The sequence below is a fragment of the Pyrus communis genome, chromosome 12 (genome assembly GCF_963583255.1).
Source record: "Pyrus communis chromosome 12, drPyrComm1.1, whole genome shotgun sequence".
Classification (NCBI taxonomy): Eukaryota; Viridiplantae; Streptophyta; class Magnoliopsida; order Rosales; family Rosaceae; genus Pyrus; species Pyrus communis.
In genome coordinates, this window is record NC_084814.1 from 3993754 (window position 1) to 4013281 (window position 19528).

General features: G+C 37.7%; 4 protein-coding genes across 6 annotated transcripts; 1 reads left to right on the forward strand and 3 right to left on the reverse strand.

Moving 5' to 3' along the window:
* Window positions 1-148: 148 nt before the first annotated feature.
* On the reverse strand, window positions 149-2790 carry LOC137710943 (vacuolar protein sorting-associated protein 55 homolog). The gene is made up of 5 exons (XM_068450113.1): window positions 2651-2790; window positions 1757-1889; window positions 1602-1641; window positions 669-750; window positions 149-548 (listed from the first exon to the last, which is right to left on the reverse strand). Exons 2-5 carry the CDS (start codon window positions 1853-1855, stop codon window positions 353-355), a joined length of 417 nt encoding a protein of 138 aa, XP_068306214.1. The 5' UTR covers window positions 1856-1889; window positions 2651-2790; the 3' UTR covers window positions 149-352.
* A 7594-nt stretch (window positions 2791-10384) lies between these two features.
* Window positions 10385-13224, reverse strand: LOC137710896 (transcription factor MAMYB-like). Of its 2 annotated transcripts, XM_068450053.1 has the most exons (3): window positions 13094-13147; window positions 11970-12032; window positions 10385-11724 (listed from the first exon to the last, which is right to left on the reverse strand). In XM_068450053.1, exon 3 carries the CDS (start codon window positions 11615-11617, stop codon window positions 10667-10669), a length of 951 nt encoding a protein of 316 aa, XP_068306154.1. In that variant the 5' UTR covers window positions 11618-11724; window positions 11970-12032; window positions 13094-13147; the 3' UTR covers window positions 10385-10666. The 2 variants fall into 2 exon arrangements, with proteins under 2 accessions (XP_068306154.1, XP_068306153.1); XM_068450052.1 differs by lacking the exon at window positions 11970-12032 and having other exon boundaries at window positions 13094-13224.
* A 761-nt stretch (window positions 13225-13985) lies between these two features.
* LOC137711208 (pentatricopeptide repeat-containing protein At1g32415, mitochondrial) lies at window positions 13986-18213 on the forward strand. 2 transcript variants are annotated; one of them, XM_068450420.1, is made up of 4 exons: window positions 13986-16440; window positions 16638-16731; window positions 17544-17987; window positions 18074-18213. In XM_068450420.1, the coding sequence occupies exon 1, from the start codon at window positions 13994-13996 to the stop codon at window positions 16226-16228; it is 2235 nt and encodes a 744-aa protein (XP_068306521.1). In that variant the 5' UTR covers window positions 13986-13993; the 3' UTR covers window positions 16229-16440; window positions 16638-16731; window positions 17544-17987; window positions 18074-18213. The 2 variants fall into 2 exon arrangements, with proteins under 2 accessions (XP_068306521.1, XP_068306520.1); XM_068450419.1 differs by having other exon boundaries at window positions 16652-16731.
* On the reverse strand, window positions 16517-18690 carry LOC137711209 (expansin-like B1). Its single transcript, XM_068450421.1, has 5 exons — window positions 18053-18690; window positions 17854-17960; window positions 17584-17765; window positions 17336-17468; window positions 16517-17045 (listed from the first exon to the last, which is right to left on the reverse strand). The coding sequence occupies exons 1-5, from the start codon at window positions 18198-18200 to the stop codon at window positions 16848-16850; spliced, it is 768 nt and encodes a 255-aa protein (XP_068306522.1). The 5' UTR covers window positions 18201-18690; the 3' UTR covers window positions 16517-16847.
* Window positions 18691-19528: the final 838 nt, after the last annotated feature.

The following is a 19528-nucleotide window of genomic DNA, read 5'->3' on the forward strand; positions in this document are numbered from 1 at the left end:
AGGGTGGCCACAAAGCATATCAAATGCATTCATATGAGGTCAACCCGAAACTTATCTCACCAACGGAGACCATAATGTGACGACCAAACCATCAACTACACTAAAGGTACAAGGATACACAATTCTGATGGGAATCGATACAATGAGATGTTAAAACGTATTAAACACAATACACACTCAATTACATGGATAAAGAATTACACTCGAACAGGAAAAAACGTAAAGGGGAAAGCAGTTTTGGAATATATAACAAGCTGATATTGGAGGCAATGTTCACCAAGAAATAGAAACGTCTTATGGGAAAATAACGCGTCTTTACAGAAATCTGGCAGGACCGCAGGAGAGGCATACCTCAGATCGAACTGTAGCTGTCATCATCATCACTCGTCCGAATGTAACACATTATTGCCAGTACAAATACGAAAAAGGATGAGAGCTCCATAGCCAGGGCCCCCCAACCAATTACACCAGCGTGTTTTAAGATAGCAGGGATTGCAATGCTTCCAATAGCTGAAGCTCCGGTCAAGAACTTGGTTGCATTTACCCAGCTGTTTCATCATACAGTATTTAATAAGCGAAGGGAGTAAGAACACGAATAATGTTGATGCAGCTTTAGACTTTAAACGAATAGTTATTTCAGTAAGCAAGTTCAGGGGAGAAAGACAAACCCATTTTCAGATTGTGAAAATATAGAAAAATCGGATCCCACAAAGAACAGCAATGGCAAGGGAAGAAGCACGTACATTATTACTGCAAAACATCGTGAGATGACCACACCATCAGCATGCATGTTTTCATTCAAATCATTGAAATCTATATAGAGGATGTTCTCTCGAGGGAAGATTCCATAAAAATGTAATATTTATCTTGTTTTGATAATTAAAAAATGTTAAAGTTGAACAGGCCAATGATGACAATATAACACAGACTTTGACACCAACAAATAAGGGGACGATATGATCGTGGAATTCCATTATCCGCACATTTTAGTTATTGGAAAGCAATTATTTCTAGTGAAAGCATTCACCTGTATAGAAGAATTACTAATCACGTTTAACCATCAATCGAATATAAGCATTAGGGGGGTGTGGAATATCACCAAAACCAATACCATAAATACAAGACAGCAGAGATATCCAACCCTGATTTATTCCTGAACCTATGTTCGTACATGTTGTTGCTATCCTAGATGTCATTTAAAGTCACCATCAAACCATATCACTATCCTTTTACCACCTGACCGAAGGCTCAAAGGCTCTTGTTTCTAATCAGGTCAAAGACAAATATGAAAATAATTCTGAAACCATGAAGCAAAAAGATATAAGAAACTTCAACAAAAAAGAAAGCAAAATGTAAAACGTATTCAGATCTATTTATTCATTTGAGTTATGGGAATTAAAATAAAGGGAATAGAATATCATTACCCTTAAAGATTCTTTCTTAAAGGAGCTAGATAATCAAAAATTGAAATCTTTTGAGTACTGGCATACCTATCATCTTACAAGCACATTAACACGTAGCATAACATAACAGCTTATTTGGCCAAAAGAAAAGGCATCACATAGCAAGTTTACGAAGGAAAACAACAGTTCAGAACCTACCAGTTAGCATTGGCCACCAATTATTGTACAAAGCACACGCCTGCATCAAAAGCCGTGATAGATGAGAACCTAGTATGACCATCAACTTACAACAGAGAAAAGCTTACTAATTACATATGAATTGAGCATAACTGACAATAAGAAGCACTACCCACCAAAATTTGCAATACAATCCCTCCAGAGACCAAAATTGCCAGGGCGGCAAGTTTTCCAGTGTGCAAGCAGGCACGCATATAGCCTGGTAAGTCAGCCATCAAGTACTTGCCTTAGCACGCAGATGGGGAACACCTGAAAACATGATGTGCTTAAATATATGCTCATTCCCCATACATCAACTTCAATCTCTGAATGTTAGTCCATAAGCGTAGAGTGAACCATGGAACCACCCTGAAGCATGGCATATAGGCACATGTGTGGGGCGATGTTATTTCTCTTGCTTGTGATTTCTTGAATTCTTTCACAACTATCATGACTTATTACTTACAAAAAGTGTTGTACAATTGAAAATCATTGCAAAGTCTACAATACAGATTAACCATTCCGCAGAAACTACAGCTAAAACTGCGTCGAGTGCCTATTTCACACATACACATACACAAAGTGTTGGTTCATGTGTCAATGCGTTATGCTCCGTGTGCACAATCAACGAATCCATGACCACGATATACAAATACAGTAATGCGCAGCTAAGGAGTCGGAACTAGACATCTCAGTGTTCTGAAGTTGGGAACAATGCAATGCATGTAGGAAAAACAGAGACTTTCTTACAGCAATTCATAGGATTGGAAATTAGGAAATGGAACCCTCACCCTCAAATCAAACACAAAAAGATAGAAACCCTAAATTAATAAATAAAAATATAAAACCAATCTAATCTGTTCATAAATGTCTATCATCAGAGCAGGGTTAGGGTTCCAACTCCTGCTAAATTAATAAGGTATCATTCCATTCACTTAAATCCTAAATTAATCCACAAATATCCATTTATCCATAATTAATGACAATTCTTCAACAAAAATGCAATCACCAAGGAAGGTTGAAGAATTTACCTTAGTTGTTACTTCAATCAAATCAATCGAGCTCAGCCATCCGATTCCGACCACACTGCCGGCGAAAACGGTTGGTTGGTGATTCGGAGTCCGTCCGGAGTCAGCAGCTGAGCTCAGCTCTAAAACAATAAAGAAAGATTACCCGAACAGGAAACGGATCGGGCCTCCACAATTCAGAATTCTGGAATCGGACTTCAACAAGTAGTCCTGAATCTCCTGATCCCGGCACGTGATCCCAATTTTCACCTAACCTCTCTCCCCTTTCCTCCTTTTTGCTCTATCTATTTATTTTATTTATTTTTAATTTTTGCAAATCAATAGGAACGTTCACACACTGCACCTTTCCCTGTCCTGAAAGGGTTTTCTCGTCACTGCTGCGCATCAAATCAAGCAGTGTGCGTTGTAGACTTGCGAGTTTGGAGTTGTTTATTTATTTGTTCATTTTCTTTTGCAAACTAATATTATAAAATCACACTTACAAGTAGTTTATTTATCGTTTTGCGGTGAGTTTCCCAGTTTTGTCTATGCGCTTTTTTCAAATTTTGGATTCTTTTTTCTTTGTTCCTTGGTGACTTGCATGCTGCTATATAATTTGGTTCTGTTTTTGTTTGTTCTCAGAGTTTGGTGTGTGGGGAAACGAGTAGAGGTTGGTTGTCCTGCAATCTAACCTCAATAATTATGGTTTAAACTTTATAAATTCTGGATTTTTTTAGTTAATTGTTTGGACTTTGAATTGGCAGATGAGGTTATATTAAGTTTTGAACTTCGATTTTTGTTTTGTGTGATTGCAGATCAAGGAGAATTGACCCCAGTTAGCTCCAAGCTTGCGGTAAACTTTTCTTTTTGTTTAGAGTTATGAGAATTCTTATAGAAAAAAAAATTAGAAAAACTCAAATTATAATTTTTGGTTTAAATATGTTTTGAATTTGGTCCACCATGTTATGTTTGTTAACAGGAACCTAGAAGAGTCTCAAATTCAGTTTCGAACTCTGACTAAAAATGGAACTTGGTGCCATTAAGCAATTGTCCTCAGCCCTCAAAATTCAAGCAATCCCATGATTTTTACATTACTGGATTCGTTTTCTCTACTAATTATTGTTATATGAATTGTTTTCTTCTATTAAAAATGATTAATTAGATTAACCAAAACCTCAGGCATTGCAGGTTTGGGATGATAGTTTAAATCAATATGCTCATTAGACAGTCTGAGAACGTAATTTGGGAAGTGGGTTTTAAAGTTTCAATAGTTTCGTTATGTGTATTTTTCTTGCTTTGACTACTAAGAATCTAATAACCAAATGCTTAGTTATTTTCTCCAAATGGTTTTCAATTTGTTGTAGGTAAACGAGAGCTATTCTAATGTTTATGCAGCAGGGGAAGGGAAGGGAAGTAAACATTATCGGGAAATGCATAAAAGTTACAAGCTTTTAATTAAAAATAGAAATGGGGTGACACGAAACAAAATATAGGTAAAACTGACCCCTACTTTCTTTCTATTTAAATATAAATCAATTATTTAAGTTTGCATCTTTACAAGTTTAAAATGAAGTTATGTGTTGACTTTAAAAGAACTATGCATGCTGGATTTTTATAGAAGTGTCATGAAAGTTTTATACCAAACCCTTTTTACAGGAAGACTGAGTTACGATCATGGCCTTCTCTTCCTGCCTCTTATCCAAATCCTGACAAGTTAGTTACTCAACCTTCATTTCCCATTAATCTCTTTTTCTTTTTTTTTCTTTTTTTTTTGGGGTTCCAAGATTTGAGAAAATTAGGACATTTAAAGAATTTGATTTCATTTTAAATTTTCTTAAATTTATTGATTATTAGATGGCATAGTTTGTGATATACTATAATTGATTTGAGCGATTATTATTAATTTTAATTTTTCATGGTTAGAGCAGCAATGCGATGAAATGGGTATGAATAACATCTTTCGTGTGTTTGAATCCTCAATGAAGTTGTTTACTGCAGTAATTGCGTTTGTTTGATAATAGGGATCTTATTGAAAAGCAAGGAAGACGAATTGAATTAGATTATTGAGGGGCTCAGGAAAAACTATGCTTCTTTACAAGAGAAATTTACGAAATAAGAGTTGGATAAGATGGTAGGTAGATGGGTTTGATATTCAATGTGGCCGAATTTAGTTAATTTTTGTACATTATTAAATGTTTGAATATGTCTATCAGGCTGCAATGGAATCTCTCATTAAAGAAAGAGAGGCTAGACTTAAAATTAAGCGACGACAAAATTCCCTCTCATATGAGCACAGGAGAGTTCAAAGAGAGCTTTTAAGTGCTACTCAGAAGGTAGGCTCCATGTGCAATTGTTCTTTGCTATTTAGGCAATTTCCTGGAACATTAAGTAGAAAAACAAATTCGAATTTTGTTAGAATTTTGAGAGTTCGTCCTAATATGCAACTTTTATTAGTATCGCATTTTGAAAGGTTAGCATCTCAAGTGAACCAAATTTACCACTTTTCATTTAAATGAATTTTAAGATAACCTCCGGTCCATGTTTGTTTAACAATTTTTTATAATTCATTATACAGTTTTCTAAAAGGTCGTGCATAATTTTTGCTGAACTTGGTTTGGGTTTCTTTTGTTTACAGATGGAGTGAGTTAATCACAATTCTATCCGGTTAGTCATGTTCCCATTGTTGCATGACTTTTTGAACAGAAAACAAGGTTTATTATTTCAATTTCCACATCTACTTTTGATTTGGTAGATGTTGATTAATCTCATCTGTATCTGTTACTATTTTGTGGCTATATATGATTTATTTGACTTCCCAATTCTATATAATTAGAATCATTGAAATACATTTGGCATACGTTAATTCTACCTTTTTATAATTTCTCATCGCTACATAAGTGGAACAATATTAACTCAAACATTATTTATGAAGTTGCATAATCTTTCATAAAATTTTCAATCCCGCAGTATCGTGTGGACACAAATATCTAGTATCATCTATAGTGAGGTTGTACATTATTTATTTCTTAAGACAATATTGTCTCTTTTTTCTTCACTTCGGTACAATTATTGTACTATTATCATTTGACACAAAATTGGTATGATAATAGTACGGTACGATGGAATGGCAAAGAATTTCACCTTTATCAAAAACACTATTACGTGATATTACTATTGCACATGTTAAAATATAAGTAGAAGATACAGTTGCCACTTAGTACTACAATCCAGTGGTATTCATCTTCACTTGTAAGTGAGAGGTCTTAAGTTCGATTCTCGCCAAAGGCGAATTTGAACCATATTACTTCCCCTTAGTGTAGATAAAAAAAAGTAGAAGATACTTAGGTTGTGACAACCAGTCCCGAATTATTTGTAACGTTTGTGGGAAAAAACGATTTTGCCCCTGGACGTTAATTAGCGTTGTAGGGTGTTTGATTTGTTTTGGTTGGTGGGCTGCCATTTGGACCATACACACACTTACACACACCCATCCCTTTTTCCCCATGACTCCCTCTCTCTTCTTTCTCTTGGATTTTCTTCCATTTCCATTGCAAGTGTATGGACGAACTTCAAAACCAACCTTTCACGCACGGATCGATGTCTCGAAGGTAAGATTTGAACTCCTTGCAAGCTCCTGAGTTCATCTATACCATTTTTAGAACTTGAAACCCTCGAAAACCCGAGAACCTGAGAACCCAGTTTTCATGCATTGTTCATGCACTCGTGATCGCAGAGGTTTCATCGAGTTTTGAGGTTATAGGGAGCTTTAGAATCTTCTTAAGAAGCTCGGGGAACAAGTTTGAAGGATTTTGGACGTCGAGATAGCAAGTTGTAAGGTTGGCTGGATTTTGCGAGATTTCTCCGGCAAGATTCCGACATTTTTGGGGCTTCAAAGTGGTAAGGTTTTGTTCTACTCATTGTAAGCTTCATTTTGGTACAAATTTCATGGAATTTGGTTGATAAATGAAGAAGATATGAAGATTTGAAAATTTTCCCAGTTTCTGGGGACGCAGACGGCGGCCGGCGGCTGCTCCGGCGAGGATCACCGGAGAAGACGATGAATATTCCGTCAACTCTGACGGAATATTCCTAACATCAGTTAACAACATCAGGTTAGTTTTAAAGGAATATGCTTGCTTTTGGACAGAATATTCCTTAATGCCGTTAGGGATTCCGTCCGCGTGCTAGGCACATGCCTGCGCGTGGCGGGGGCGTCTGGCCGTGCCTTGGCTGGCGCGTGGGGGAGCGTGAAACCTCAGAAAATTATTTTAAAAATATAAGGATGTTCGTGAGGTTAAGTAGATCATGTTGGTATATTCAAACAACCCATTTGAGCATTGTATGAAAAGTTATTACCTAGTTTTAGAAGTTATTACCTAGTTTTGGTTATGTGCATTAAATTGACGTTTATATAGTTGTTTCGCGTATAGGTGAGACCTATCCTGAGGACGAGCGCAGTCACTCGAGGCTCGGGGGCTACAACCCTTCCACATACCAGTGAGTGGGCTTTTGGTTTTCCGTATATACTTATATACTTGAGAGTTTTCCCAGAAAATGAAATTGAATGTTTATATGTTTTAAAATGCCATGCCAAGTGTCTGCCTATTTAATTATGCGTTAGTAGTTGCAATTATTTATGATTGGTGCTGCGGACGCACAGGTAAGTGCCAGGTAAGTTTATAGATTATGGATGTGAATTAGTGGTTATGTGAGATGCATTGAGAGCTCATAAACCTGCACCCTGGTGTTAGTGCTAACGCCCAGAGTTAGGGCACAACCTTCACGTGATCGTTCACCTCCCGCACCACACACTCACCTTGAATCCAAGGTAGGTGTCAGCCTGTCGTAAAGACCACATTAGGTGGTTCCGACTCATAGGTGACTTGCGATACTTCGCACAGCCTTCACGTGATCGTAACACTTCAGCGTATTTATTTACATCCAGCCTGTCGTACAGATCACTTTAGGTGGTTCCGACTCATGTGCAGGTATAGTTGTTAAGATGTGGATTTGAGCTCTAAATGCAGCCGTACTGGTCACGTTGGGTGACTTCGGCTGATATATCATTTGCATTGATTGACATCACTTGGGTTACTTACATCTTATGTTGAGATATTCGATATGGCATATTTATGAATGTTGTTATTTTGAGCATGATTTTGATATATATATATATATATATATATATATTCCATTTTCTGGGAAATTATACAGGTTTTACGGAGAGGGGTTAGAACTTTTGAGAATGAAATGATTTTGAAAAGCTTTGTTTTTGCCCACTTACACTTTCTGTTTTGCGCCCCTCCAGGTTCTAGTTAGAAGCGCTTTGGTGGCTCACGAGGACTTGACGATGGTTCTGACAGAACAACACAAATGTAGGATCAACTTAGGCTTTCTGTGCTCTGAATTTTGTCTATCACTTTTAGTCTCACACTAGTGTGTTACTTTAACTAGCTTTTGGTAGTTTGGTTTTTATTTATTCGTACTTTTATTATTATTTTTGCTTCCGCACTATGCACATGGCTACGTCACCCTCACGTGACGGCCAGCACGCCTTGATTTCGGTCGAGATGTGTCATAGGTAAATTAATAAAAAAAAGGTAAATCTCAGTTTACTACCCTCATATTTTGTGGTTTTCAACGGGTAAATATCAGTTTATTACCCTCATGTTTCATGGTTTTCAACATTTAGTATATCAAGTTTTTTTTCTTACCTAAAGTGTAAATTTTGGGACAGTCTCATGCATCAGTTAGTCAAACTGTTAAGTCTCCCATTAACTGATGACGTGGCGCCTATGTGGACAATAACTGAGTGACACTTGTCAATTGGGGGGGTGGCACTTGAATATTAAAAAAAAATTTAAAGTACAAAAAAATAAAATAAAAAAATCCCCCTCCCCCCCCACCCCCCCGCGCGGGGCGTCTACCTCCCTCCCTCAGCAACCCGCACCTCCCTCCCTTCCATCTCTCATCTGCAACCCGCACCTTCCTCTCCACACCACCACCTCCTCCATCATTCCTCTCCTAACCCCCACCCTCTTCTTCCTCCTTCTCCTGCACCCCAACCCTCGTCGTTGGCTGTCCACAGTCGACCTGTCCCCAAGTCCTGCGAGACCAGAATCTCCCCCAACCCTGGAGACAATGCCATATTCCGTTTTCGTCCAATGATTTCGCAAACCCAAGACCCATAATTTTTCTTCTCTCTTTGAGGCCTTCTACTCGAACCCTAACCCTCAAATTTCTCGGCAAAACCCTCAAATTTCTTCTCTCTTTGAAGCAGCTGCAGCAACAAGCTCTGATGCAGCAGGCTTTTCTCTAGCAGCATTCTCATGTTTTGGAAGTACCGATTCCGTAAGATGGGATTTTCGGGAAATTTCCTTTTGAGGGAAAGTTTTGAATTTTATTGTTTTGGTTTTTGATTGCTTCTGAATCGAAGCACGACCTTCATCTAAAACAACAACAGAAGCACTCCAAATACTGTAAGAATAGTGCCAACTCATATTCAGATTGTAGGTGACCCCAGAATCAATAACTGCGATTCCATCGTCTCCCAGCTCGAAACGCAACGGACCCACATCGATTTCATAGATTGTAACGTTGGAGAGCACCATATTAACATTTCCCAGAAATGGGATTCTCTTGGATTTTGAAATTTTGGGGAGCTGGTGTGGAATTATGGAGGAAACGGCCTGAGTTACAAGTAAATCCTTCAGTAAATCGAAACCTTTTATTTTATTTTTATGAAGATGACGACGGATGCGAAGGCTTGGTCGGTGGCTTGGACTTGCAGGTGGGTCGGCGGTGAAAGGAAGAAGGAAGATACGAGATTTTTTTTTTTTTTCGGGGGCGATTCTGGTCTCGCGGGGCTTGGGAGAGGAGTGGTGGAGGAGGTGGTGGTGTGAAGAGGAATGGTGGAGGTGTCGCGGGTTGCAGAGGAGAGATGGAAGGGAGAGAGGTGCAGGTGGAGGTAGATTGTCTGCCCTGTTTGGGTGCTTTTCTCATCTATTTCTATTTGTACGGTCACGATTAAACCACGTCAATATTTTATATTCCTATTACTTTTTGTCTTATTATCTCTATAAAAAAATCAATATAAAATGTTGACGTGACTTAACCGTGATCGCACAAAATAGAAAGGGATAGAAAGGGCATCCAAACAGGAGGAAAGATAATCTACCTCCGGTGCGGGTTGCAAAGGAAGGAAGGAAGGGAAGGGGATGGGGGGTAGGAGACAGAGGGGGGATTTTATTTTATTTTTTTTGTATTTAAATTTTTTTTTTTAATATTCAAGTGGGCCCCCTATTGACACGTGGTGCCCTGTCATTGTTCACATAGGTGCCACATCATTAGTTAACGGAAGATTTAACAGTTTGATTATCGAATGTATGAGACTCCCAAAATTTACACTATAAGTATGACTTTGAGACAAAAAAAAAACTTGATGTACTAAATGTTAAAAATCACAAAACATGAAAGTAGTAAACTGAGATTTACCCTAAAAATATATATATATATATATATATATGTTTCATAATTTAAGTGAAATAATAATACACGATGCTGCTTCAAAGTACACCTAAAAATTAGTCATATGAACGAGGTAGCACACCATGATTCATGATGGAATGGCAGTAACCGTGTGATTGACATCATGCGGATCCCGTATAAAATGTTAGCTTAGTTTGATTTGAGGTGATGATCTCAATCACATATATTCGTCATTCGCGGTAGTCGATTTTGAGATCTCTCACTTACAAGTGCAAAAAAAAGTCACGAGACAATAATACTAAAATATATCACATCCGTACATGAATATTACTTCTGTATATCAAACCATAAATAACTTAGAGGTATGAGTTACAGCATGTTTGTAAGGGCGGACAATCACCAAACTCCAATGGAACTATGATATGAAATTGCCTACGGATCAAACATAGGCAACAATTCTCAATTTCAATTTAAACAAAACTATGAATCATCAAAATTACCTCCTCAATGCAAATGCAGATCCGATTCAAAATTTGATCAGACAAACTTCGTCTACTCTTCGTTAGAAGCCTTGGCGCTCCGAAAGCCCTTCTTCAACTCAGCAACTCTCTTCATACAAGCAGCCTTCGACTTCCCGGGCACAGCAGCTGCAATCTTCTCCCACCTCATTGACACTTCCTTCGGAAATGCCTTCAAGGCATTCAGCAATGCAATGTCTTCAGTAGAAGACCAACTCTCTTTCTTCACTTCACCATTATCCGCCACCGACTCATCACCCAACTCTTGATTCCCACTTTCAGTTTTCTTGTCATTGGGCTTACGCTTCTTCAGAAACTCTGCATACGAATCTGAATCACTCACTTTCTTCTCTCCCAATTCTTTGGCCTTTTTTATCACACTCTCCACCTTATGCTTTCCTTGAAACGATTCGGTGATAACCTCCCACCGTCTGAGCTTCCCCACCGGGTGCTTCAAAAGCAGTTTCTTCAAGAACTCAACATCCTCCTCAACCCACTCCGTCTCTTCACCAAAAAACACTGACCCATTACCATTACCTTCGGAAGCCTCACTCCTTTTCTTTTCTCTCACAGACCCACTAATAGTTTCAGGCATGGGCGTTGAATCTGCCCCCAATTCGTCAAATCGACGTGGTTTTGATCTCTTCTGAGAAACCCGCTTCTTTGATTCATCCTCTACCTGGGTTGCAATTTCTGGGAAGTCGACGATTGGGCCATGACCAACCCGAATGTCACCACCAGTGACAGGTGCAGGAGCAAAGGGGCCAATGAGGAGGGCGAGAGCGGCCCATATAAGAAGAGATTGGTAGGGTTCGGATAGGAGGAAGAAGGCGAGACCCATTAACAGAAACGAGATCAAGATGGTAAAGAAAATGAATGGTTTGCTCAGATTCTTGTAATGGGGTTGCAGGTCTGTGGCAGAAGAAGCTACTGCTTTGGATTGGAAGAGGAACCTAGGCCTTGCGTCCTCATCCAAAAACTCCATTTTCGGATCTCGAAGCTAAAAGCTTTAGACACTGCCCTTTATATATACTACTAGCCCTTGTGGTTCTTCTGAAGGTCAAACGCGAAGGCTTCGTTTTGGCAGCAGCGCTGAAAGGTAAAATAGGAAGGTAAGTATCAATAATATCCAGCCCGAGATGTAAATTAAAGATACTCTAAACGATTATCCAAAAGAACAAAGAAATCTGAAAAACTGATATTTTCAACATAAACAAAATGCCCTTATGCCAAACAGATTAGACATTAAAAACCACCCAACAATTATGAGCGCCATAATGGGTTCGATGCCTGGCATTGGTGAATCACACGATGGTGGTCAGGAATGGCTAAAATACCTCTGTGAGTCTTCACGGCCCCTGCAAGGATTGACTGCCACGGCAAAGCCACTTGCTGATCCCCTTTCATTTTTTTTTTAGAAAAAATTATTGTAAATAACTAAACACCCACTACATTATTCAAGAAAGTAAACAAAAAGGAAACAAACTACAAACTTTCACTTGCTAAAGTTTTAAGCCAATCGACTTCAACTTGTGAACATCTCCCATTCCTCTCGTTTAATGAAATTTTGATAGCCTGCTCACTGTTTTTACTATTCCTAAGTATATGGTAACAATCCAACTTCAACTTCAATTATCATCACACTTCGAATCCACAAAGTAACTTTTGGGCACATCAAAGGGATAGAGAATCGAATGAAAAACAATCCGGAGAAATTAGCTGTAATTGAAACTGCATGGGCCAAATTGGAACTCAACTCACTTGTCACTCTATAGACATACAATCACGTTAAACCGAATAAAAATGTAAGTGAATCCTGGAAAAGCACTTAGATGCTTTATGCAATAAGCACATAATTGGTGCTTCTTCCAAAATGCACCTCAAGTGCTTTTATAACCCAAAAACACTTTATCAAAAACGCTTTCAATCAATTTAAAAGGACTTCTAAACGAAAATATTGAATGTCACAAAAAGATAAACTTGTGAGCATAACGTTAATTTGTAATACCTAAGACCTTTTCGTAGTATTTCAATCTCGTTTTTCACCTTATACCATATACTATAACAAAACATAAGGGAACTCAAAACTAACACATACATACAATGCATCCATGTATATATATATATATATATATATATATATATATATAGTATATGTAAACTAATCCATTTTTTCAGTAGGAAAAACGGCATTGATTCTACAGGACGACTACAAGTCCCTCCATCGAAAAAAACACAAACGTTTAAATACGGCCAGGATTATTGAGAGATCAGATGATAAAATTCAAAACTAGGACATGCAATCCAATCCAATCCAATCCAATCAATGAGTTAAACAGTAGAATCGTTAAACAATTAATAATTAAAAAAATGTAATATTTTATATATATTCATCAATTGGATTAGCAGAAGAATCAGAGAAAATGGAGACAGAGAGGTGAATAAATTTAGGGATTCTTACCGGAACCCAAGAATCGGAGGAGGAGAGATGCGGCTGGAGCCTGCAGTAATAAAATTTGGAGTCAGTCTGGGAACGGAACCGACAAGATTGAGATTTGAGGGGCGTGTATTTTAGTAGATCCAGCAACAAACATAAACCATCGACACTACGTCGTTTCAGGTTTTAGTTTAATTAATTAATTAACCTTTTGATTTGAAAAAAAAAAAAATTAATAAACCCTTTAATAACCATTTTGCTTTTTGAAATCGTGTTTAGTTAGTCTTCAAAAATATTGAAAATTATTTTTTTGAGTTTTCAAAATTTGACATTGAGTTTTCAAAATTTGGAGTTGAGATTCTACTTTTTAGTTTGAAAATTAAAAATAATTGCTAAACAAGATTTCAATTTTCAACCAAAATTCAAATTAAAAACTGAAAACAAAATGAAAACTACTTTTAGCTTCAAGAAAAAAAATGAAACTGAAAATCAAAATTTAAAAACTCAATAAAGTAGGTTTTATATTTTAGTTTTTAGCTTTTTAAAAAAAATAAAAGGAGTTATCAAATAAATTTTTAGCATTCAATTAAAAAATAAAATAAAAACAAAATGGTTATCAAACGTTTATAAGACCATCTTTAAAAGGATATATCGAATTCTAAGTAGAATGTCACATAATTAAATTTGTTCCAACTGATATGTCAATCCTACATGGATTAAATCATAAGCTTTTTTGTGTCAAAGTTGACATATAAATTTAAGAAAAAAAAGATCTAATATTGCCACGTTGACTATTAAATTAACCTTTAATATTTATATTTTAATATCTTCATCGGAGATGCTCTAAGATACCAATACTTTTTTCTCTCAACCTGCACCTCTTGGCATGCACTCCACATTTTGTTATTTTTTTATTTCACGTTCATGCGCGCCTCATTTTATAAACCCTTCCGTTTTGACCTCTCAGAAACCTTAATCAGAGTTGGCTCCAGCAATTTTTATTGCCGATGTTATAAAACCCAGATTTCATTTTCGAGAACCCATTCTGCTAAACTCACCCCCGACGATTCTCAGCTTCTACACTGTCTTTCTCAAAGTCGGTGTCAAGACGCACGTAAGCTGCTTGAGAAATTGCCTGAGAGAAGCAGCCATGGCCGCGTTGTTCACTGGACTTGTTTGCTCACGAAATACTCGAGGAGTGGCTGGGTCGATGAGGCACGGATGCTCTTTGATATCATGCCTGAGAAGAACATTGTTTCTTACAATGCAATGTTGTCTGCGTATGTGCAATCTGGGAGGTTGAATGAGGGCTGGCGATTCTTTTATGAGATGCCAGAGAGAAATGTTGTTTCCTGGACTTCAATGCTCTGTGGGTTTGCGGATGCGGGGAGGATTGACGAGGCGAGGCAGTTGTTTGACGCGATGCCAGAGAGGAATGTTGTTTCTTGGAATTCGATGATTGCTGGGTTGATTAAGAATGGGGATTTGGAGGGAGCAGGGCAGGTTTTTGACCAAATGCCGACGAAGAATGTTGTTTCTTGGAATGCTATGATTTCTGGGTATGCTGAGAATTGTAGAATGGACGAAGCAAGAGTTTTGTTTGATGAGATGCTCGATAGGAATGTGATTACTTGGACTAGCATGATATCCGGTTACTGTCGGTCTGGCCATGTGGATGAGGGATACTCTTTGTTTCAAAAAATGCCTGAGAGGAATGTTGTTTCTTGGACAGCCATGATTGGCGGCTTTGCTTGGAATGGCTTCTATAAAGAAGCTCTGTCGCTATTTCTTGAACTTAAGGGGAACTACGACACAAAACCAAACGGAGAGACCTTCATATCGCTTGTTTATGCTTGTGCGGGTATTGGTTGGCCTCATCTTGGCAAGCAACTACATGCTCAGTTGATTGTCGATGGTTGGGACCATGATGATTATGATGGCAGATTATCAAAGAGCCTCATTCACATGTACTCGGCCTATGGTATCATGGATTCCGCGTGCTTTCTTTTCATCAAGAACTCAAGTAACTGTACTGCGCAGTCTTGTAATTCTATGATTAACGGTTACATACAGATTGGGCAGCTAGAACAGGCACAAATTTGCTTTGACAATGCACCCATCCGAGACAAGATCTCTTGGACGTCTATGATAACTGGGTATTTTAGCGTTGGACAAGTATCAAAGGCTTGTAATATGTTTCAAATCATGCCAGATAAGGATGCAATTGCATGGACAGTGATGATTTCGGGGCACATCCAAAATGAGCTTTTTGCTGAAGCTACCAATTTGTTTTCAGAAATGAGGTCAGGTGTTTTGCCTCTCAGTTCAACATATTCAGTTCTTCTTGGAGCTGCAGGTGCAATGGCATATCTTGATTCTGGGAAACAGTTCCACAGCCTGCTGATCAAAACACAGTACGAATTTGACTTGTTTATTAACAACGCACTGATTTCCATGTATGCCAAATGTGGGGAGCTAGATGATGCTTACTGTACATTCTCAAACATGTGTTTCCGGGATTTGATTTCTTGGAATTCCATGATTATGGGGTTTTCAGACCACGGACAGGCAAATGAGACTCTGAAGATCTTTGGAGCCATGGTCAAATCTACAATCCGACCAAATTCGGTCACTTTTTTGGGCATCCTATCAGCATGTAGCCATGCAGGGCTTGTCCAGAGAGGGTGGGATTTTTTCCATGCCATGAGCAATGTTTATGCAATTCAACCAGCTTTGGAGCATTACATTTGTATGATTAATCTTCTGGGAAGATCTGGGAAAGTAAAAGAAGCAGGAGAATTTGTTTCAAGGCTTCCCTTCAAACCAGATCGCACTGTTTGGGGTGCATTGCTTGGTATATGCGGATTTGGTGAAACGAATGCTGATGTTGCTAGATATGCAGCCAAAAATCTCCTAGAGCTGGATCCTTTAAATGCACCAGCCCATGTGGTGCTTTGCAACATATATGCAGCAAATGGTCAGCATATTGAGGAAAGACAGCTGAGAAGGGAGATGGGATTCAAAGGAGTGAGAAAGGTTCCTGGATGCAGTTGGATTCTGGTGCAAGGGAAAGTTAATGTATTCCTCTCAGGCGATAAACTCCATCCCGAAGTGGATGAGATGCTATCCCTTGTATTTGGCACTATTAGTGAGTCATAAATCTATGCATCTAATATATCAAGAAAGTTTAACCTACACTGGAAACTCATGACATGCCTGCTCTGAATGTTGAGGAAAATCCTCTCACGATTTCATTATACCAAATGCCGTTTGAAAATAATGGAAGGAAGAAAGCATATAATAGTGGAAAGGAACATGGAGTGAATGGAAATATGTTTGACAGACAGAGGTTCCTTCACTTGATTAAAGAGGTTGGTTTGATGCAAATTTCTGTAGTTTGTTTTACTTTTTGAATTCATAAGAACACTTAAAATAGTTGCTGCCTCTATGCCAATATCAATTTTTATCCCGAGGAGTGTTTATATGTTCCTTAAGAGCGTGATAAACCTCGTACATTCTGATCATATTTTTTTATGGTATCAAAATCTGATTAGCACCTTTTGAACAGTTTTGCTTTTGCAGGGAAAAGTTCCAATATCCACATAGGAGGGAACTTTGAGGAATATTGGAGCAGCCAATTATGTCACCCAATACCTTAAAAGGTGAGGAATTTAGTCTCGTATACATTCATTCTTCCAATTTGCAAAACAAAACAAATTTTAAGAAACTAATAAAAATTGATAATTAAACAGGATTAATAAAATCCGATCTGATCTGATCAGTTAACTTGAACTCCAGTGTCATATGTTTGTCCAACTTTCCAGTCTTGTGGTATAGTGTTCGGAGGAACAACCCAAGTCTCGTCATCATCATCGCTGAATAACATTCTTATTTGCAAGGGTCCACTTGGTGCTGAAGTTGTTGTCCAAATTGCTCCAATACTCCTGTCCAGTACTACGCATACAAAGTTTGTTGTCTGCAGCAATTTTTTAAAATATAAGTTAATATAAATATAAATATATATATTATTTCAATTATATGTGTAATGAGGAAGGTGACATATTTAATTAACAATAAAAGCAAGTAATTAAAACTAGGTTGATGATTAAGAACAAGAGTTTTATTAGCTATAAACAAACATATGATATAATTTGTGTACCTAACAAATCTTTTAATTTTATTTCAAGAAAAAGCCAGTGCTTGTGAAGAGCAAGGCAAGTTGGTTTGGTTCATATGTATTGAATATCCTGACTCACACACACACACCTCACACAGCTGGACAGCGGTGATATCTTTCTTCCCTTGCTGGTACCATATTACAAAAGCCAAATAATAAGGATTGTTGCTGTGCTCATCGATCTTGATTATAATATTTTTGTTTGGATAGCTGCATGAAACACTGCATGTTTGGAAAAAGAGGACAGATTATTGAGGAGCTACTTGAGTCATATAGATTTATCACAAAATCATGCAGGTTCCTCAAAGTTGCTTTCAGGATTTAGGCTGTTAATTACCGTCTGTACTCAATATCAATGATACCAAGTGACAGCAGAGAAGCAGCTGCTTCAGTGCTTTGAGCCATCCGGCCGAACGCTTGCTTACTCATGATGAAGTCTGTGCCATCACTCGAGCCTTGGTCAGTTATAACTACAGTTACTCCTTTGTCTGAGCAATAGGCACTATTGGTGCACCTCACCTAGGGAACCATCAAGAAAATTAATTATGATCACAAAAATTGAACACGCGTTTGCGCACACACACATCTTAGAATCGTGCATGCTCACCTGGTAACAAGCTCCACATCCGAGGCCACTGCGATAGAGGTCAGAGGCAGCTGAGACATCCCCGCCATTGAGTGTTGCTCCAAATGAACCAAATCCACATGCACCACCTGCAGTTCGATACAAGAAAATATCTAGTAAGCATATGCCTGCAACATGAAAGATTTTGCTCATTCTTTTTCTTTGATTAAAAGTCTCTTACTGTCTGTTCCTTGTGCTTCAGAATTCGGATAATAAGTTGCTCGAGAGTGAATGAAGCAGTCACTGCACGTTGCGGCCTCGCTCGGAGATTGCAGTAAAAGCAAAACAATGAGAAGGGAGAGTACTTGAGACCCAAGAGAGAAAGCCATTAGCAAAATAGAGAAAGGAGAGCTTGCTAATGATCAATATTATTGCAAAGGTGGTATTGCAATATTGCACGAAGCTATAGCTAAATGGTTACTGGTATTTATAGTAAACTGTAAGGGCCATCTTCAAATTTGGTAAGCTTTACTAACTTTGACATTCTGCTCTGCCCAAGAATATTTGTTTTGCTTTTTTTTTTTTTTTTGAATAGAAACGCTAATGAGAATCTCTCAAAGCGAGACTCTCCGTGAACTCTCTGTTACCTCACGGTTTAATGTTAATTTCCATATCAACATCAACATTGTAAAACATTGTGCGAAAAACATGAGGTGACAAAGAGTCTAAAGAGAGCCCCACTTTTGAAAGAGTCTCGTTATCATTTTTTTTTCGGAATTATGATTAGTGGAGTTCTGTTACTTGTGGTTTGTCGGCTACCTTCCTAGCCAGATTATTTACATGATTTAAAATAATATTGTGGAAAACTTGTTTTTCACCTTTGGGATGTGATTGTAATCATTTCATGTCCTATTGTGTAATTCTATTGGTATTGATTAAATTAATAAAAAAAGTCATTTGCTAAACTGTGTTCAAGTGTGAATTATCCAGTGCTTAACCAAATCCAAATGAGTGCTCTATTCAATTTTCTCCATCAGGTAGGTAGGCACTCATCATGTTATTTTCTTTGTTTCCGTCTATCGATGTTTGTGTTTTTCACACTATCACGTGATACTACATATTTACATAAATTATATCAACACATAAAATCTATTTGTTGTTATTATACTGGAAGTCGATGAATATCAATCATAACTATGTTACACAGATAGTATAACACTTGGATAGTAATAGAATAAGCGTGACAGTAAAAGATTTATCTATATTGGGGATAAGCATTAATTTATATGATGAAAAATATGTTTCTATCACAACTTGTTGGGTCGCAATTGACAATGGCTTTAATAAACCCTAGAGAGAGTGGTCAGAATCGAATATTGAGACTTTTGAATACGCAGTAAAGAGATTTGGTTGGAAATTGTGTTGGAAATACAAGAGAAAGTTAGGGGCTTTTGCACTAGATAAGTAAACCCTATGTATGTAATGTGTTAGGCATCTCAAATTTTCCCACCTAAGAGCTAGTTATATATGTATATGAGCACATGGGCTGTGAATTTTTGGGGATGGGGAAGGTTTTAGGAAACACCCTTCCTTCACATAAGGTTTTTTTTAGCAAAATAGTTCTTAAGATTGACATAATTCTTCATTTTAGTATCTTAGATTAAAAAATAATAGAAGTTGTCCATGAGATTTTTCACTGCCAATCATTTTGATTATT